This window comes from Pan troglodytes, chromosome 16 (assembly GCF_028858775.2).
Source record: "Pan troglodytes isolate AG18354 chromosome 16, NHGRI_mPanTro3-v2.0_pri, whole genome shotgun sequence".
NCBI classification, from domain to species: Eukaryota; Metazoa; Chordata; class Mammalia; order Primates; family Hominidae; genus Pan; species Pan troglodytes.
The window spans coordinates 34,272,162-34,292,110 of record NC_072414.2 but is presented as its reverse complement, the minus strand read 5'-3'; the positions used below and the strand labels follow the sequence as shown (position 1 = coordinate 34,292,110).

Genomic DNA, 19,949 nt, shown 5'->3' with positions numbered 1-19,949 from the left:
GGTTTTTATGGCATATTACATTATTGATTCTTAAAAATTGTGTTAAATATATATAGCAAAATTTGCCATTTTAACCATTTCCAAGTGTCCAATTCAATGGCATTAATTACATTCACCATGTAGTACAAGCATTACCACTATTTCTAAAACCTTTACATCACCCCAAGCAGAAACTCTGTAATCATTAAGCAGTAACTCCCTATCACTCACACCTCTCAGCCCCCTCTCATCTCTGTCTTGACAAATTTGCATATCATAGCTACTTCATATAAGTGGATTATATAATACTTGTTCTTTCGTGTCTGTCTTATTTCATTTTCCATATTTTCAAGGTTCATCCATGTTGCAGCATGTATCAGAACTTCATTTCTTTTTATAGCTGAATAATATTCTGTTACATGTATATACCACATTTTGTTTATGTGTTCATCTTTGATGTGCACTTGGATTGTTTCTACCTTTTGGCTATCATGTGTGGGTGAAGGATTACCCAGGTGCCGAGGCAAGAGACTGAAGGCACAAACTGTAGCAGTATAATAAAGAAAATAGTTAGAATAAAGAATAGTTATAATACAAATTAGATATAGAGATGATCATGGACAATTATCAATCATTAGCGTAAACATTATTAATCATTAGCTTTTAATATTACTCTTTGTTGCATTACTAATATAACCTAGAATAACCAGCGGGTATAGGGTCAGGTACTCAAGGGACATTGTGAGAAGTGACCTAGAAGGCAAGAGGTGATCCCTCTGTCACGCCCGCATAAGGGCCGCTTGAGGGCTCCTTGGTCAAGCGGTAACACCAGTGCCTGGGAAGGCCCGTTAATTAGCAGATAGTGAAAGGGGGTCTCCTTTCCTTGGAGGAGTTAGGGAACACTCTGCTCCACCAGCTTCCTGTGGGAGGCTGGATATTATCCAGGCCTGCCCGCAGTCATCTGGAGGCTTAAACCCCTCCCTGTAGTGCTGTGCTTCAATGGTCACGTTCCTCGTCCACTTTCATGTTTCTCTTTGAAGTTCATAGTAGATAGCAGTAGAATAAATAGTGAAAGTCTTAAAGTCCTTGATCTTTCTTACAAGTGCATAGAAGAAAACGCATAGAAGAAAATGCTGCCTTCCCTCTCTGCTTCGGCTGCCTAAAAGGGAAGGGCCCCCGTCCCATGATCACGTGACTTGCTTGACCTTATCAATCACTTGGACGACTCACCTTCCTTACCCTGCCCCCCGTCTTGTATGCAATAAATATCAGCGCGCCCAGCCATTCAGGACCACTACCAGTCTCCGCGTCTTGGTGGTAGTGGTCCCCCGGGCCCAGCTGTTTTCTCTTTATCTCTTTGTCTTGTGTCTTTATTTCTTACAATCTCTCATCTCCACACATGGGGACAACACCCACTAAGCCCCGTAGGGCTGGACCGTACAATTGTGAATAATGCTACAGTGATCATTGGCATACATGTATCTGTTGAGTCCCTGCTTTCAATTCCCTTGTGCATATATCTAGGAGTAGAATTGCTGGGTGTATCAGTTAGGGTTCTTCAGAGAACACAGGGTTTTTCAGAGAAACAGAATTAATAGGATTTATATTGAATATATTTATATATTTATAAATATGTATACATACACAGAGAGAGATACAAATACTTATTTATTTAAAGTAACTGGCTCGTGTGATTGTAGGGGCTGGCAAGTCTGAGTTTTGCAGGAGATACTGGCATACTAGAAAACCAGGGAGGAGTTGATGTTGCAGCTTGAGCCTGAAGGCAGGCTGGAGACATTCTGTTTTCCCCAGGGACCTTAGTCTTTTTCTCCAAGGCCTTCAACTACTGGATGAGGCCCACTCTCATTATGGAGAGTAATCTGCTTTCCTCAAAGTCTACTGACTTAAATGTTAATCTCATTAAAAAATACTTTGACAGAGACATCTAGACTGGTGTTTGAATACCTGGGTACCACGACCTAGTCAAATTGACACATAAAATTAACCATCATACTGAGTCATATGGTAATTCTATGTTTAACTTTTTGAGGAAATGCCAAACTTTTCTGCAATGGCTGAACCATTTTACATTTCCACCAGCAATGCTCCAATTTCTCTGCATCCTTGTAAACACTTATGCTTTTCCATTTTTTTGGATTTAGCCATCCTAGTGGGTGTGAAGTGATATTTTACTGTGGTTTTGATTTGCATTTTCCTAATGACTAACAATGCTGAGCATATTTTCATGTGTTTGTTGTTCACTTATTTATCTTCTTTGGAGAACTATCTCTTTAAATCCTTTGCTCATTTTAGAATTGGGTTGTTTATCTTTTTGTTGTTTAAGAATTTGGTAAAGATTTATTTATTTATTTTCCATTTCTAGTCTTTTAAAGTATGGCTTCTTTTCTTTTTTTAAAGGATATGGCAAATATTTATTTTTTTCCATTTCCAATCTTTTAAAGTAGATACAGATATGCTTAGGATAAAGCTGATTTTAACAGCACAAAAAAGTTGAGCACAAAGGATAGGATTAAATTTAGCAATCCAGAGTGATAAAGAGGAAAAGATACTGAGTACGTGTCTTTGACAGACACATTATCCAAGTTGATTACCTAATAGTTGGAGGTTGAAGTCCTTATGCTGCAAAAGTGAGAACAATTTGGTGTATGAAGTGTATGGTGGCATTTGTAGCTGTAACTTGTTCTCTATTTATTAAGAACAATTACCATAGTTAAGTGTAGTCTTAGTAGACAACCTGCATTTATTTAAATTAAACATAATATTTTCCACAGTAGTGTAAGTAAGGCCACAATATTTATTCTGGGCAAACCCTTTAATGTAGTGATTTTAATATCACTGTCATTCATTCTTTTGGAATATAAAGTGTTTTAACGGAATTCAGGTTACAGATAATTTTTAAAATACTATGTCATGACTAATATATTAAAACGATACTTACATATTTATACTAATATCCAAAGAAAACTCACTGCCAAATTGTTACAGTAGATATTAATCAGTCTGATACCCTTATTAACTGATTCTATAGGTATAAGTATAGGTCACTGTGATTTTAGTGTCTATTCTTTCATTTTACTAAATTAGGAAAGCAGTATTTACAGAACAAATAAAAACAAGTGAAACAGCCACCCAAGGACCATAACAGCTCCTGAGTTAGCTGTGTCACAAGCTCAGATAGAAATCCCCACTATACGCACAAAGCTGGATTCAAATTATTCATCAAAAGGTGCTGGTAGAAGTTGTCAGATGCCTTCCAATATAGATCCCCAATCCCATGGCCACCAGATGAGACAGCAGCAAAACCCTTTGGAAATTCTGCTGAGAAAATGCCCCCTTTCCTCATCAGGCTTTAAATTCCATGCTGGGTAGCTACGTGCTTCAGGTGCTTTAAAGAGGAACTCCTTGTGGGGAATATTTTCTGGCCAACTTGTCCAATTCCATATCCAATCTGAGTTTTTCTTCAAGATGCTTTCAACTTCTTTCCTTTTCTCAGTATCTTCCTCAGACTGAGAGCTATTTTTCTCCAATGTCTGTAAAAGAGGTAGGCTTTTGGAGCTTTTGGAGCTACTCTGTCCAAATTCATTTTAAGCATCCAGCTGTATTTTTTCCATGTCACTATTACATTAATTTTGTTGTTGTTGTTGTTGTTTTTAGAGATAGGGTCTCGCTCTGTTGCCTAGGAGGGAGAGCAGCAGCATGAACAGTGCTCACTGCAGCCTTTCTCTGGGAAGCAAGGCAGAGGATTACTTGAATTCAAGGAAGCACTTTGGAGGCTTCCCAAAGCACTGGGATTACAGGCGTGAGCCACTGTGCCCAGCGCATGTCACCATTATAAACAGAAACTGATGTTGGAGCACTGTTCCCCTTCCTATCATTGCTAAAGTACAGTTCTATCCAGGAGCCCTGCAAACTCTTTCCCTACAGCCTGGGGTCCCTGCTCTGTGATATGGTGCCAGAAGGTGGCTGTAGCAGTCTGGGTCACTGTTTGGTTGTGGTCTAGAGGCTGCATGCGCCCTCAGTGGCAGACGAGCATGAGGGATATGGGCCCAGTGCTCAGCCTGTCTTTTTGTTGCTCAATTGTAGAAAGTTCTTCATGTATTCTGGATAAGAGACCCATACCAGATATACAATCTGCAAACATTTTCTCCCATTCTGTAGGTTGCTTTTTCACTTTATGTTCTTTGATGCACAAAAGTTTTTAATGTTAGTGAATTCTAACATGTGTTTCTTGTCATTGTTGCTCATGATTTTGTTGTCATATCTAAGAATCCACTGCCAAATCCAAGTTCATGAAGATTTACCTGTTTTCTTCTGAGAGTCTTATGGTTTTAGCTCTTATATAGTTGAACCATTTTGAGTTAGTTTTTTGTATATGATACACATATAACATATTTTTGAATATAGGAGTCCAACTTCATTCTTTTGCAAGTAGATATCCAACTGTCTCACACCATATGCTCAAGAGACTATTTCTTCTTCATCGAACGGTCATGAACCTTTATTGAAATTATAATGGTGACATGGACAAAGCACTGTGGCTTGTGCCTGTAATCCCAGTGTTTTGGGTGGCCATAAGCATATGGGTTTACTTCTAGATTCTCAATTCTATTTCACTGGTCTATATGTCTATCCTTATTCCAGTAGCATGTTCTTTTTTTTTTTTTTTTTTGGAGACGGAGTCTTGCTTTGTCACCCAGGCTGGAGTGCAGTGGCATGATCTTGGCTCACTGCAACCTCCACCTCGCCTTGTGGGTTCAATCGATTCTTCTGCCTCAGCCTCCCGAGTAGCTGGATTACAGGTGCCCACCACCATGCCTGGCCAATTTTTGTATTTTTAGTAGAGACAGGTTTTCGCCATGTTGGTCAGGCTGGTCTCAAACTCCTGACCTCAAGTGATCCACCCACTTCAGCCTCCCAAAGTGAGGGATTACAGGCGTGGGCCACCGTGCCTGGGCAGTGGCATGTTCTTTTGATTGCCATAGCTTTGAAGTAAGTTTGAAATTGAAAAGTTGTATTCGATTTTCACTCTGCTTAAGACAAACCCAAGACTGGGCAATCTACAAAAGAAAGAAGTTTAATTGTAGAACTTACAGTTCTACATGTCTGGGGAAGCCTCACAATTCTGGCCGAAGGCAAGGAGGAGCATGTCACATCTTCTGTGAATAGCAGCAGGCAAAGAGAGTGCTTGTGCAGGGACAATCCCCTTTTTATAACCATCACATCTCATGAGACTCATTCACTATCACGAGAACAGTATGAGAAAGATCTGCCCCCATGATTCAATTACCTCCCACCGTGTCTCTCCCACAACAGGGGAATTCATGATGAGATTTGGGTGGGGAAACAGCCAAATCATAAGAAGTATAAATTTTTCAACTTTGTTTCTCTTTTTAAGGATTGTTTTGGCTATTCAGGTCCCTGTGCAATTCTATGGAAGATCAGCTTTTCCATTTCTGCAAAAGAAGCCATTGGAATTTTGATAGGGATTGCAGTGAATCTGTGAATCACTTTCTGTATTACTGCCATCTTAACATTGCCTTCCAACCTATGAACATGGGATGTCTTTCCATATATTTAGGCATTCTTTAATTTCTATCAGGAATGTTTTATAGTTTTCAGTGTACAAGTCTTTCACCTCCTTTGTTAAGTGTATTCCTAGGTATTTTATTCTTTTGGATATTATTGTAAATGGAACTGTTTTCTTAAATTTTTTTGGATTGTTCATTGCAGGTATATAGAAACAGAACTAATTTTTTTTTTCGTTATTGATTGATATGGTTTGGATTTGTGTTCCCACCCAAATCTCATGTCGAATTGTAATCCCCAATGTTGGAAGAGGAGCCTGGTGGGAGATGACTGGATCATGGAGGCGGATTTCTCCCTTGCTGTTCTTGTGATAGTGATTTCTCACAAGATCTGGTTGTTTAAAAGTGTGTGGCACCTCCTCCCTCTCTTTATTCCTCCTGCTCCGACCAGGTAAGATGTGCCTGCTTCCCCTTTGCCTTCCATCATAATTGTTAAGTTTCCTGAGGCCTCCCCAGCCATGTTTCCTGTACAGCCTGCAGGACCATGAGCCAATTAAACTTATTTTCTTTAAAAATTGCCCAGTTTCAGGTATTTCTTCATAGCAGTGTGAGAGTGGATTAATATATTGATCTTGTACCCTGCAACTTTGCTGAATTTACTACCTCTAGTAATTTTTTTGTGGATTCTTTGGGATTTTCTATATATAGGATCATATCATCTCCTATAATCTTATTTATTCTTTTCCAATTTTGATATCTTTTATTTATTTTTCTTGCCTAATTTCTCTGGCTAGAAATTCCGTACAATGTTGAATAATAGTGGTGAAAATGCAATGCCTTGTCTTGTTTCTGATCTTAGAGAAAAGCTTGCATTCTTTTAAAATAAAATGCTCTAATGCTAAAGCCAGTTGCATATTTTAATGGAGAAGAAAACATAGAAAAGTTGAAGTTGGGATACTGGTCATCTGAGATAAAGGTAGAGATAGCCCAGGGGCTAAAAGCTTCAAGGAAAGCAGATGGCAAGTATTAGGAATTAGACAGTAGAGCATTCTAGACCCAGTGCAATGTTTTACTGAACTGAATGGGATGAGGATGAGAACAGAAATGCTTGCTAATTAAAATGCTTGGGTAAGTTATAAACTCTACATAGTATACAACAAATATTAACTTACCGTGATGACACATGGGACATTGGATATATAACAGAACAAGAAACTGGCACTTCTTCGTGCAAATACCTGTAAGGTGTGAGTACTGTTTGAAGACATCAGAAGGTGTAGGTCCTGTCAGCAGAAAAACATCAATGATGCCACTCTCTGACATCCAGTGCACATGAGTGCGAGATCTGACCTTTTGTTTAGCAGCAACTGGGCCCATCTGGGTCAGTGTGTACTGGAAAAAGAATGGAATAAAAATTTGAGAAATTTCCCTCTAACCTGCAACATCCAGCCACATATAAGTAACAGTCTGATCCTTTAGTAGATACTACTGATATTCACTGATTACACTGTAAAGCTTTTGTTGGCAGAGAAGTGCCACTACAAAGATAAGAGCTATAACTCCACTGCAGTGGTTTAGTTTCTTCTTTAAGTATGACATGTAGCCATGATAAATAGCTCACCTCTACTGCAGGCTCTGTATTGATCTCCACCAGTGTTTCCGAGGCATTCAGCCAGAAAATACCTATAGTTCTGCCCAGTTTGTGGGCCAGGAGATAAGGTACTGAACCATAAATGCCCATTTTATCATATATTTGGTATCCATAGACATCCAGGTTATAAAGACGGTAAGCATCTCCATCACTGAAACACAAAGATTATCATCAATTACCATCACAAATATATTATTAATATTAATAAATAGAACAGCTCTACTCTTCTCTCTAAACACTTAGGTCCCATGCATCTTTGGAGGCTCAACTCTTGCCACTTCCCTAAAGATTTCCTGACCCAACTTAGGTGAACGTGGTCCTCTTCCCTTGACTCCTTTGGCACCACTTCCTGTGACATTAGCACATACGATCACATCTTAGACATCTTTTCTAAATATCTCCTTTTTCTTTTTTCCAGATAGGGTCTCACTCTGTCACCCAGACTGGAGTGCAGTGGTGCGATCTTGGCTCACTGCAAACTCTACCTTCCAGGTTCAGCAGTTCTCCCACCTCAGCCTCCCAAGTAGCGGGGAATACAGGTGCGTGCCACTACACCCAGTTAATTTTTGTATTTTTTGGTAGAGATGCGGTTTCACCATGTTGGCCAGGCTGGTCTCAAACTCCTGACCTCAAGTGATCTACCCACCTCGGCCTCCCAAAGTGCTGGGATTACAGGTGTGAGCCACTGTGCCCAGCCTAAATATCCTTTGAGTGGAGGACTCTCTCCTATGAATACTCCACAATAGCAAGCACACAGCAAGTACCCACTGATGAATTTTGTGAGTACTTCTCTGCGGTTAAAAGAATTGTGTCCAGGCTGGGTGCCGGTGGCTCATGCCTATAATCCCAGCATTTTGGGAGGCCGAAGCAGGTGGATCATGAGGTCAAGAGATCGAGACCATCCTGGCCAACACTGTGAAAGCCTGACGCTATTAAAAATACAAAAATTAGCTGGGCGTAGTGGCGCACACCTGTAGTCTCAGCTACTAGGGAGGCTGAGGCAGGAGAATCGCTTGAACCCGGGAGGCAGAGGTTGCAGTGAGCCGAGATCACGCCACCGCACTCCAGCCTGGGCGACAATGCGAGACTCTGTCTCAAAAAAAAAAAAAAAAAATTGTGTCCAACAGGCTTCCACAGTGCTTAGCAGGGGAAGATGGGGAACTGAATTGGGGGTGGGAGCACAGAGCTCAAATCAGTGTGAGAGCAGCACAGTTTCTGCTGGACTTGTCACTGTGCCTACCTGAAAGTAAACAGCACCTGAACCTGGCAATCTTATCAGACTCTGTTTCTCTTTGGTTTTGTTTCCTCTTAGTCTGATGCCTCGGGCATCTATTTGTCAATAGTGTTAGCCTGACATGATATCCCTGAGGAAACTAAAGGTGATATGAGATACCACATTTTTCCATTCTCTGGCTCACTCTCCCATTTTGGTAAAAGCCTTTTTCTGGGTCAGTGATTTTTCACAATATATTCTCCCAAGGCTCCACAAAAGGCCTTGAGAGGTAAAAGTGAAACCCGAGGATAAAGATCTTCCCTCTACTCTGATCACAGCAGCTCCATAATTTTACTTCCTCTATATTTCTAGGTTCAGTATTATAGTTTTTACAGTTATCTAATTTTACCATTAAAAAAATAAATAAAACTGGAAAACCGGCCAGGCACGGTGGCTCACTGCTGTAATACCAGCACTTTGGGATGCTGAGGTGGGTGAATCACAAGGTCAGGAGTTCAAGACCAGCCTGGCCAACATGGTAAAACCCTGTCTCTACTAAAAATACAAAATAAATTAGCCAGGCGTGGTGACAGGTGCCTGTAGTCTCAGCTACTCAGGAGGCTGAGACAGGAGAATCTCTTGAACCCGGGAGGTGGAGCTTGCAGTGAGCCAAGATTGTGCCACTGCACTCCAGCCTGGGTGACAGAGCAAGACTCTGTCTCAAAAAAAAAGGAAAACCACTGCTCTGAGTGATCATTCAAGGAGGGTTCTTAAAGATCCACAAGCAATATAAAGGAGGAAAAGGCCTGGCACATATTAGCACTGGCTCAGACAGCTCACAAATGTTTTCAGATCATCTCAATACAGAAACCAGAGACTCCCATAAGAATTCTTGTTTTCACTTACCCAGTATTTTTAAGTTGGTGTGATTCTGCATGTTGTGGGATCCCATAAAGATGCTCAAATCCATGCAAGGAGAAATCCAAACCAATAGAAGAAGGGCCTGTAGAGACCAGGATACTGAGTTTTGTTTCTGAAAAGAACACTCACTTAAGGAGATTCAGTTAATTCTGAGTGCAGAGAGATGACTAGACTAAAGGCTGAGAGACCTGGGCTCACCTAGATCAATTAGCAAATGCTGTGTACTGACCCTCTGTGAGATATTATATTCAGGTGTTGTGGGGATACAAAAATGTGTAAGGCAAAGTTCTGGTCACGTATTAGTTCTGTTGCCTTAGCTGTGTGATGAAGCTCTCTGTGTCCTCTTCACAGTAAATCTCGTCTCTATATAAAACATGATTACAAAGTTTTAAATTTTTTCCTAATCGAAATTTTCCTTATCACATATTTCTTTGCTTTAGGAAGCAAAGGATATTGTGCACTTTCAGTCTACACTAGATGAAATGACTGATTGTCTTGTGCCTGATCATTCTTACTGCCAGCCTCGTCTGTGACTACCTACAGGGAATGCAAATGTCAAGGGCACCAGGAGGGCCATAACTGGTTCCTCAAAATACTCCTCCTCTGTGATTATATAAATTTCCTTTAACCAAAGACGAAGTCTTTAACAATTATTTTAGAGCTATGGGAAAAATGCAAATGACTAGGAGGTATAACGTGGACTTTAATTTATGCTTAGGTTAAAGTATTTGACATCAAATGGTCCTTATTTGTAGGAGCTTGTGGAAAAGGGATGCTACAGAGAAGGTGAAAAAGATTATGACATGGCCGGGTATGGTGGCTCATGCCTGTAATCCCAGCACTTTGGGAGGCCGAGGCAGGTGCATCACTCGAGGCCAGGAGTTCAAGGGTGCAGTAAGCCATGATCATGCCACTGCACTCCAGCCTGGGTGACAGAGTGAGAACCTGCCTCAAAAAAAAAAAAAAAAAAAAAAAGATAAAAAGATGATGATGTTACAGAAAGGAGGGCCTGAGAACCCATGCCCCCACTTTTAATTTGGGGCATTCTGTCAGCCCTCATCATTATACTATGCTATAGATAATGATGGCTAGAATGGGAATTTTAAAGGTGTTAGAAAGGGTTTGTTATTCTACAGAATAGGGAGGAGGAAAGAGGAAAGTGAGTATTTTTCTAACTGCATAAGCCCCAAGTACCTGAAAGATATCTCCTAAAGAGACAAACTCGCCCCTCTACCCCAATTCCATCACTAAGCCTGGTGAGAAATGTGACAGATGTGCATGTGATACCCATGCGAATGATGGGGAGGCCTAGAAAAGGTTGAGAACCATTGGCTTGAAATGTTGCAAGGGAGTGGCTCTAGAACTTGGGTTTCTCATCACTTCGCTCTCATAAAAATTTAATGTGGAATTTGTAGCTGTCTTATCTAATGAACAGTGCAAGCAGTGTGCTGACCCATGACCCTGTATGAGACCATAAGCTCCGTGTGGCCTATATTTCTTTTACACTTCCTACAAAAGGCAAATAATTGCTATTTCTCTGATGCAATGCATTACTGAAGGATAGCAAATCTGATCTGGGATTTCTGTTCTTCTGTTAAAGTCACCTGTTTTAGGTGCCAGAGATCAAGGGGCTTTTTGATAGAATTATGTAGCCATTTTTAGAATGATCTGTTTTAATACTATACCAGTTTCAATTTTACCATTAGCTTTGATATCCACAAATTTTCCAAATTTCTCTTCCCACAGGCCCAGATCTTCTTGATTTTCCTGTTGGTACAAAAAAGGGAGCAAACTGAGTTTACAAACTGCAACAAATGTGTTTACCACAATAGCTCATTTTATTTGGATTATTTTTTTAAAAGACTGAGAAAGTGAGTTCATCTTTTAGAAGACCAGTGTGTGACGTCAGTACCTTTAACAAATCAAATCTGTGTTCTATATACATGTCAGTAATAATCTTTATGGGCCATAGCTGATATAAATATGTTTTTTATTGTGGTAAAATATACACAACATAAAATTTACCATTTTAACTATTTTCAAGTGTAAAGTTCAGGTTCAGTGGCTTTAAGTACATTCACATTGCTGTGCAACTATTGAACTACTAAAAATACAAAAATTAGCCGGGTGTGGTGGCTGGCACCTGTAGTCCCAGCTACTCAGGAGGCTGAGGCAGAAGAATTGCTTGAACCTGGGAGGTGGAGGTTGCAGTGAGCCAGTATCACACCACCGCACTCCAGCCTGGGCAACACAGCGAGACTCTGTCTCAAAAAAAAAAAAAAATAGACGTGGTGGTTTGCTGCACCCATCAACCCATCATCTACATTAGGTATTACTCCTAATGCTATCTCTCCCCTAGCCCCCCATCCCCCAACAGACCCCGGTGTGTGATGTTCCCCTCCCTGTGTCCACGTGTTCTCATCGTTCAACTCCCACTTATGAGTGAGAACATGTGGTGTTTGGTTTTCTGTTCCTGTGTTAGTTTGCTGAGAATGATGGTTTCTAGCTTCATCCATGTCTCTGCAAAGGACATGAACTCATCCTTTTTTATGGCTGCATAGTATTTCATGGTGTGTATGTGCCACATTTTCTTTATCCAGTCTATCACTGATAGGCATTTGAGTTGGTTCCAAGTCTTTGCTAATGTGAACAGTGCTGCAATAAACATATGTGTGAATGTGTCTTTATAGAATGATTTATAATTCTTTAGAAATATACCCAGTAATGGGATGGCTGGGTCCGATGGTATTTCTGGTTCTAGATCCTTGAGGAATCACCACAGTCTTCCACAATGGTTGAACTAATTTACACTCCCACCAACAGTGTAAAAGCATTCATATTTCTCCACATCCTCTCCAGCATCTGTTGTTTCCTGACTTTTTAATCATTGCCATTCTAACTGGTGTGAGATGGTATCTCATTGTGGTTTTGATTTGCATTTCTCTAATGACCAGTGATGATGAGCTTTTTTTGTTTGTTGTCCACATAAATGTCTTCTTTTGAGAGGTGTCTGTTCATAACCTTTGTCCACTTTTTGATGGGGTTGTTTTTTTCTTGTAATTTTAAGTTCCTTGTAGATTCTGGATATTAGCCTTTTATCAGATGGACAGATTGCAAAAATTTTCTCCCATTCTGTAGGTTGCTTGTTCACTCTGATGATAGTTTCTTTCGCTGTGCAGAAGCTCTTTAGTTTAATCAGATCCCATTTGTCAATTTTGGCTTTTGTTGCTATTACTTTTGATGTTTTAGTCATGAAGTCTTTGCCCATTGCTTATGTCCTGAATGGTATTGCCTAGGTTTTCTTCTAGGGTTTTTAAGGTTTTAGATCTTATGTTTAAGTCTTTAATTCATCTTGAGTTAATTTTTGTATAAGGTGTAAGGAAGGGGTCCAGTTTCAGTTTTCTGCACATGGCTAGACAGTTTTCCCAGCACCATTTATTAAATAGGAAATCTTTTCCCCATTGCTTTTGTCAGGTTGTCAAAGACCAGGTGGTTGTAGATGTGTGGCATTATTTCTGAGGCCTCTGTTCTGTTCCATTGGTCTACATATCTGTTTTGGTACCAGTACCATGCTGTTTTGGTTACTGTATCCTTGTAGTATAATTTGAAGTCAGGTAGAGTGATACCTCCAGCTTTGTTCTTTCTGCTTAGGATTGTCTTGGCTATATGGACTCTTTTTTGGTTCCATGTGAAATTTAAAGTAGTTTTTTCTAATTTTGTGAAGAAAGTCAATGGTAGCTTGATGGGGATAGCATTGAATCTATAAATCACTTTGGGCAGTATGGCCATTTTCACAATATTGATTCTTACTATCCATGAGCATGGAATGTTTCCATTTGTTTGTGTCCTCTCTTATTTCCTTAAGCAGTGGTTTGTAGTTCTCCTTGAAGAGGTCCTTTACATCCCTTGTAAGTTGTATTCCATGGGCATTTAGTGCTACAAATTTCCCTCTAAACACTGCTTTGGCTGTGTCCCAGAGATTCTGGTACATTGCGTTTTTGTTCTCATTGGTTTCAAAGAACTTGTTTATTTCTGCCTTCATTTCGTCATTTACCCAGTAGTCATTCAGGAGCAGGTTGTTCAGTTTCCATGTAGTTGTGCAGTTTTGAGTGAGGTTTCTTAATCCTGAGTTCCAATTTGATTGCACTGTGGTCTGAAAGACTGTTTGTTATGATTTCCGTTATTTTCCATTTGCTGAGGAGTGTTTTACTTCCAATTACATGGTCAATTTTAGAGTAAGTGCGATGTGGTGCTGAGAAGAATGTACATTCTATTGATTTAGGGTGGAGAGTTCTGCAGATGTTTATTAGGTCTGCTTGGTCCAGTGCTGAGTTCAAGTCCTGAGTATCCTTGTTAATTTTCTGTCTCGTTAATCTGTCTAATATTGACAATGGGGTGTTAAAGTCTCCCACTATTATTGTGTGGAAGTCTAAGTCTCTTTGTAGGTCTCTAAGAACTTGCTTTATGAATCTGGGTGCTCCTGTATGGGGTGCATATATATTTAGGATAGTTAGCTCTTCTTGTTGCATTGATCCCTTTACTATTATGTAATGCCCTTTTTTGTCTCTTTTGATCTTTGTTGATTTAAAGTCTGTTTTATCAGAGACTAAGATTTCAACCCCTGCTTTTTTTTTTTTTTTTTTTGCTTGGTAAATATTCCTCCCTCCCTTTATTTTGAGCCTATGGGTGTCTCTGCACGTGAGATGGGTCTCCTGAACACAGCACACTGGTGGGTCTTGACTCTTTATCCAATTTGCCAGTCTATGTCTTTTAATTGGGATATTTAGCCCGTTTACATTTAAGGTTAATATTGTTATGTGTGAATTTGATCCTGTCATTATGATACTAGCTGGTTATTTTGCCCATTAGTTAAAGTAGTTTCTTCATTGTGTCAATGGTCTTTACAATTTGGTATGTTTTTGCAGTGGCTAGGACTGATTTTTCCTTTCCATATTTAGTGCTTCCTTCAGGAGCTCTTGCAAGGAAGGCCTGGTGGTGACAAAATCTCTCAGCATTTGCTTGTCTGTAAAGGATTTTCTTTCTCCTTTGCTTATGAAGCTTAGTTTGGCTGGATATGAAATTCTGGATTGAAAATTATTTTCTTTTTTTCTTTTCTTTTTTTTTTTTTGTGAATGGGAGTTCACTCATGATTTGGCTCTCTGTTTGTCTGTAGTTGGTGTATAGGAATGCTTGTGATTTTTGTACATTGATTTTGTATCCTGAGACTTTGCTGAAGTTGCTTATCAGCTTAAGGAGATTTTGGGCTGAGACGATGGGGTTTTCTAGATAAACAATCATGTCGTCTGCAAACGGGGACAATTTGACTTCCTCTTTTCCTAATTGAATACCCTTTATTTCCTTCTCCTGCCTGATTGCCCTGGCCAGAACTTCCAACACTATGTTGAATAGGAGTGGTGAGAGAGGGCATCCCTGTCTTGTGCCAGTTTTCAAAGGGAATGCTTCCAGTTTTTGCCCATTCAGTATGATATTGGCTGTGGGTTTGTCATAGATAGCTCTTATTATTTTGAAATACGTCCCATCAATACCTAATTTATTGAGAGTTTTTAGCATGAAGGGTTGTTGAATTTTGTCAAAGGCTTTTTCTGCATCTATTGAGATAATCATGTGGTTTTTGTCTTTGGCTCTGTTTATATGCTGGATTACATTTATTGATTTGCGTATATTGAACCAGCCTTGCATCCCAGGGATGAAGCCCACTTGATCATGGTGGATAAGCTTTTTGATGTGCTGCTGGATTCGGTTTGCCAGTATTTTATTGAGGATTTTTGCATCAATGTTCATCAAGGATATTGGTCTAAAATTCTCTTTTTTGGTTGTGTCTCTGCCCGGCTTTGGTATCAGAATGATGCTGGCCTCATAAAATGAGTTAGGGAGGATTCCCTCTTTTTCTATTGATTGGAATAGTTTCAGAAGGAATGGTACCAGTTCCTCCTTGTACCTCTGGTAGAATTCGGCTGTGAATCCATCTGGTCCTGGACTCTTTTTGGTTGGTAAACTATTGATTATTGCCACAATTTCAGCTCCTGTTATTGGTCTATTCAGAGATTCAACTTCTTCCTGGTTTAGTCTTGGGAGAGTGTATGTGTTGAGGAATGTATCCATTTCTTCTAGATTTTCTAGTTTATTTGCGTAGAGGTGTTTGTAGTATTCTCTGATGGTAGTTTGTATTTCTGTGGGATCGGTGGTGATATCCCCTTTATCATTTTTTATTGTGTCTATTTGATTCTTCTCTCTTTTTTTCTTTATTAGTCTTGCTAGCGGTCTATCAATTTTGTTGATCCTTTCAAAAAACCAGCTCCTGGATTCATTGATTTTTTGAAGGGTTTTTTGTGTCTCTATTTCCTTCAGTTCTGCTCGGATTTTAGTTATTTCTTGCCTTCTGCTAGCTTTTGAATGTGTTTGCTCTTGCTTTTCTAGTTCTTTTAATTGTGATGTTAGGGTGTCAATTTTGGATCTTTCCTGCTTTCTCTTGTGGGCATTTAGTGCTATAAATTTCCCTCTACACACTGCTTTGAATGCGTCCCAGAGATTCTGGTATGTTGTGTCTTTGTTCTCGTTGGTTTCAAAGAACATCTTTATTTCTGCCTTCATTTCGTTATGTACCCAGTAGTCATTCAGGAGCAGGTTGTTCAGTTTCCATGTAGTTGAGCGGCTTTGAGTGAGATTCTTAATCCTGAGTTCTAGTTTGATTGCACTGTGGTCTGAGAGATAGTTTGTTATAATTTCTGTTCTTTTACATTTGCTGAGGAGAGCTTTACTTCCAAGTATGTGGTCAATTTTGGAATAGGTGTGGTGTGGTGCTGAAAAAAATGTATATTCTGTTGATTTGGGGTGGAGAGTTCTGTAGATGTCTATTAGGTCCGCTTGGTGCAGAGCAGAGTTCAATTCCTGGGTATCCTTGTTGACTTTCTGTCTCGTTGATCTGTCTAATGTTGACAGTGGGGTGTTAAAGTCTCCCATTATTAATGTGTGGGAGTCTAAGTCTCTTTGTAGGTCACTCAGGACTTGCTTTATGAATCTGAGTGCTCCTGTATTGGGTGCATATATATTTAGGATAGTTAGCTCCTCTTGTTGAATTGATCCCTTTACCATTATGTAATGGCCTTCTTTGTCTCTTTTGATCTTTGTTGGTTTAAAGTCTGTTTTATCAGAGACTAGGATTGCAACCCCTGCCTTTTTTTGTTTTCCATTTGCTCGGTAGATCTTCCTCCATCCTTTTATTTTGAGCCTATGTGTGTCTCTGCACGTGAGATGGGTTTCCTGATTACAGCACACTGATGGGTCTTGACTCTTTATCCAACTTGCCAGTCTGTGTCTTTTAATTGGAGAATTTAGTCCATTTACATTTAAAGTTAATATTGTTATGTGTGAATTTGATCATGTCATTATGATGTTAGCTGGTGATTTTGCTCGTTAGTTGATGCAGTTTCTTCCTAGTCTCGATGGTCTTTACATTTTGTCATGATTTTGCAGCGGCTGGTACCGGTTGTTCCTTTCCATGTTTAGCGCTTCCTTCAGGAGCTCTTTTAGGGCAGGCCTGGTGGTGACAAAATCGGTCAGCATTTGCTTGTCTGTAAAGTATTTTATTTCTCCTTCACTTATGAAGCTTAGTTTGGCTGGATATGAAATTCTGGGTTGAAAATTCTTTTCTTTAAGAATGTTGAATATTGGCCCCCACTCTCTTCTGGCTTGTAGGGTTTCTGCTGAGAGATCCGCTGTTAGTCTGATGGGCTTCCCTTTGAGGGTAACCTGACCTTTCTCTCTGGCTGCCCTTAACATTTTTTCCTTCATTTCAACTTTGGTGAATCTGACAATTATGTGTCTTGGAGTTGCTCTTCTCGAGGAGTATCTTTGTGGCGTTCTCTGTATTTCCTGAATCTGAACGTTGGCCTGCCTTGCTAGATTGGGGAAGTTCTCCTGGATAATATCCTGCAGAGTGTTTTCCAACTTGGCTCCATTCTCCGCATCACTTTCAGGTACACCAATCAGACGTAGATTTGGTCTTTTCACATAGTCCCATATTTCTTGGAGGCTTTGCTCATTTCTTTTTATTCTTTTTTCTCTAAACTTCCCTTCTTGCTTCATTTCATTCATTTCATCTAACATTGCTGATACCCTTTCTTCCAGTTGATCGCATCGGCTCCTGAGGCTTCTGCATTCTTCACGTAGTTCTCGAGCCTTGGTTTTCAGCTCCATCAGCTCCTTTAAGCACTTCTCTGTTTTGGTTATTCTAGTTATACATTCGTCTAAATTTTTTTTCAAAGTTTTCAACTTCTTTGCCTTTGGTTTGAATATCCTCCCGTAGCTCAGAGTAATTTGATCGTCTGAAGCCTTCTTCTCTCAGCTCGTCAAAATCATTCTCCATCCAGCTTTGTTCCGTTGCTGGTGAGGAACTGCGTTCCTTTGGAGGAGGAGAGGCGCTCTGCGTTTTAGAGTTTCCAGTTTTTCTGTTCTGTTTTTTCCCCATCTTTGTGGTTTTATCTACTTTTGGTCTTTGATGATGGTGATGTACAGATGGGTTTTTGGTGTGGATGTCCTTTCTGTTTGTTAGTTTTCCTTCTAACAGACAGGACCCTCAGCTGCAGGTCTGTTGGAATACCCTGCCGTGTGAGGTGTCAGTGTGCCCCTGCTGGGGGTGCGTCCCAGTTAGGCTGCTCGGGGGTCAGGGGTCAGGGACCCACTTGAGGAGGCAGTCTGCCTGTTCTCAGATCTCCAGCTGCGTGCTGGGAGAACCACTGCTCTCTTCAAAGCTGTCAGACAGGGACATTTGAAAATTATTTTCTTTAAGAATGTTGAATATTGGCCCCCACTCTCTTCTGGCTTGTAGGGCTTCTGCAGAGAGATCCGGTGTTAGTCTGATGGGCTTCCCTTTGTGGGTAACCTGACCTTTCTCTATGGCTGCCCTTAACATTTTTTTCCTTCATTTCAACTTTGGTCAGGCTGATGATTGTCTTGGGATTGCTCTTCTTGAGGAGTAGTATCTTTGTGGTGTTCTCTGTATTTCCTGAATTTGAATGTTGGTCCGTCTTGCCATGTTGGGGAAATTCTCCTGGATAATATCCTGAAGAGTGTTTTCCAACTTGGTTCCATTCTCCCTGTCACTTTCAGGTGTATCAATCAAAGGTAGGTTTGGCCTTTTCACATAGTCCCATATATCTTGGAGGCTTTGTTCATTCCTTTTGATTTTTTTTTCTCTAATCTTGTCTTCACTCTTTATTCCATTAAGTTGATCTTCAATCTCTGATATCCTTTCTTCCACTTGATCAGTTTGGCTATTGATACTTGTGCATGCCTCATGAAGTTCTCATGCTGTGTTTTTCAGCTCCATCAGGTCATTTATGTTCTTCTCTAAACTGGCTATTCTAGTTAGCAATTCCTCTAACCTTTTTTCAAGGTTCTTAGCTTCCTTGCATTGGGTTAGAACATACTCCTTTAGCTTGGAGGAGTTTGTTATTACCCACCTTCTGAAGCCTACTTTCTGTCAATTTGTCAAACTCATTCTCCGTCCAATTTTGTTCACTTGCTGGTGAGAAGCTGTGATCCTTTGGAGGAGAAGAGGCGTTCTGGTTTTTGGAATTTTCAGCCTTTTGCGCTGGTTTTTCCTCACCTTCATGGATTTATCTACCTTTGCTCTTTGATGCTGGTGACCTTCGGATAGGGTTTTTGTGTGGACGTCCTTTTTGTTGATGTTGATGCTATTCCTTTCCGTGTTAGTTTTCGTTCTAACAGTCAGGCCCCTCTGCTGCAGGTCTGCTGAAGTTTGCGGGAGGTCCATTCCAGACACTGTTTGACTGAGTATTACCAGCAGAGGCTGCAGAACAGCAAAGATTGCTGCCTGTTCCTTCCTCTGGAAGCTTAGTCCCAGAGGGGCACCCGCAAGATGCCAGCCGGAGCTCTCCTGTATGAGGTGTCTGTCAACCCCTGCTGGGAGGTGTCTCCTAGTCAGGAGGCATGGGGGTCAGGGACCCACTTGAGGAGGCAGTCTGTCCCTTAGCAGAGCTCGAGCACTGTGCTGGGAGACCCGCTGCTTTCTTCAGAGCTGGCAGGCATGAATGTTTAAGTCTGCTGAAGCTGCACCCACAGTTGTCCCTTCCCCCAGGTGCTCTGTCCCAGGGAGATGGGAGTTTTATCTATAAGCCCCTGATTGGGGCTGCTGCCTTTCTTTCAGAGATGCCCTGCCCAGGGAGGAGGAATCTAGAGAGGCAGTCTGGCTATAGCAGCTTTGCAAAACTGTGGTGGGCTCCACCCAGTTCAAAATTCCAGGTGCCTCTGTTTAGACTGTGAGGAGAAAACCGCCTACTCAAGCCTCAGTGATGGTGGATGCCCCTCGTCCCACCAAGATTGAGCATCCCAGGCCAACTTCAGACTGCTGTGGTGGCAGTGAGAATTTCAACTCAGTGGATCTTAGCTTGCTGGGTTCTGTGGGGGTGGGATCCACTGAGCTAGACCACTTGGCTCCCTGGCTTCAGTCCCCTTTCCAGGGGAGTGAAGAGTTCTGTCTCGCTGGTGTTCCAGGCGCCACTGGGGTATGAAAAAAAAAAACCCCTGCAGCTAGCTCGGTGTCTGCCCAAACAGCCACCCAGTTTTGTGCAGCCCTGGTGGTGTAGGCACCTGAGGG

General features: G+C 40.8%; 1 protein-coding gene and 1 pseudogene across 26 annotated transcripts in view; both read right to left on the bottom strand.

Moving 5' to 3' along the window:
* LOC453361 (calpain-3) overlaps positions 1–19,949 on the bottom strand; it is a 144,474-nt gene that overhangs the window by 94,602 nt on the left and 29,923 nt on the right. For all 26 annotated transcript variants that reach the window (XR_010151637.1, XR_010151636.1, XR_010151638.1 and 23 more), the window contains 4 exons: positions 11,011–11,077; positions 9,296–9,392; positions 7,147–7,327; positions 6,764–6,917 (listed from right to left, as the gene is read on the bottom strand). Coding sequence is in view for 17 of the 26 variants with exons in the window: in XM_063794798.1 (XP_063650868.1) it covers positions 6,764–6,917; positions 7,147–7,327; positions 9,296–9,392; positions 11,011–11,077 (499 nt within the window). In the remaining 9 variants the exon portion in view is untranslated. The remainder of the gene's footprint in view (positions 1–6,763; positions 6,918–7,146; positions 7,328–9,295; positions 9,393–11,010; positions 11,078–19,949) is intronic.
* LOC129137195 (BCL2/adenovirus E1B 19 kDa protein-interacting protein 3-like) lies at positions 3,138–3,611 on the bottom strand (annotated as a pseudogene).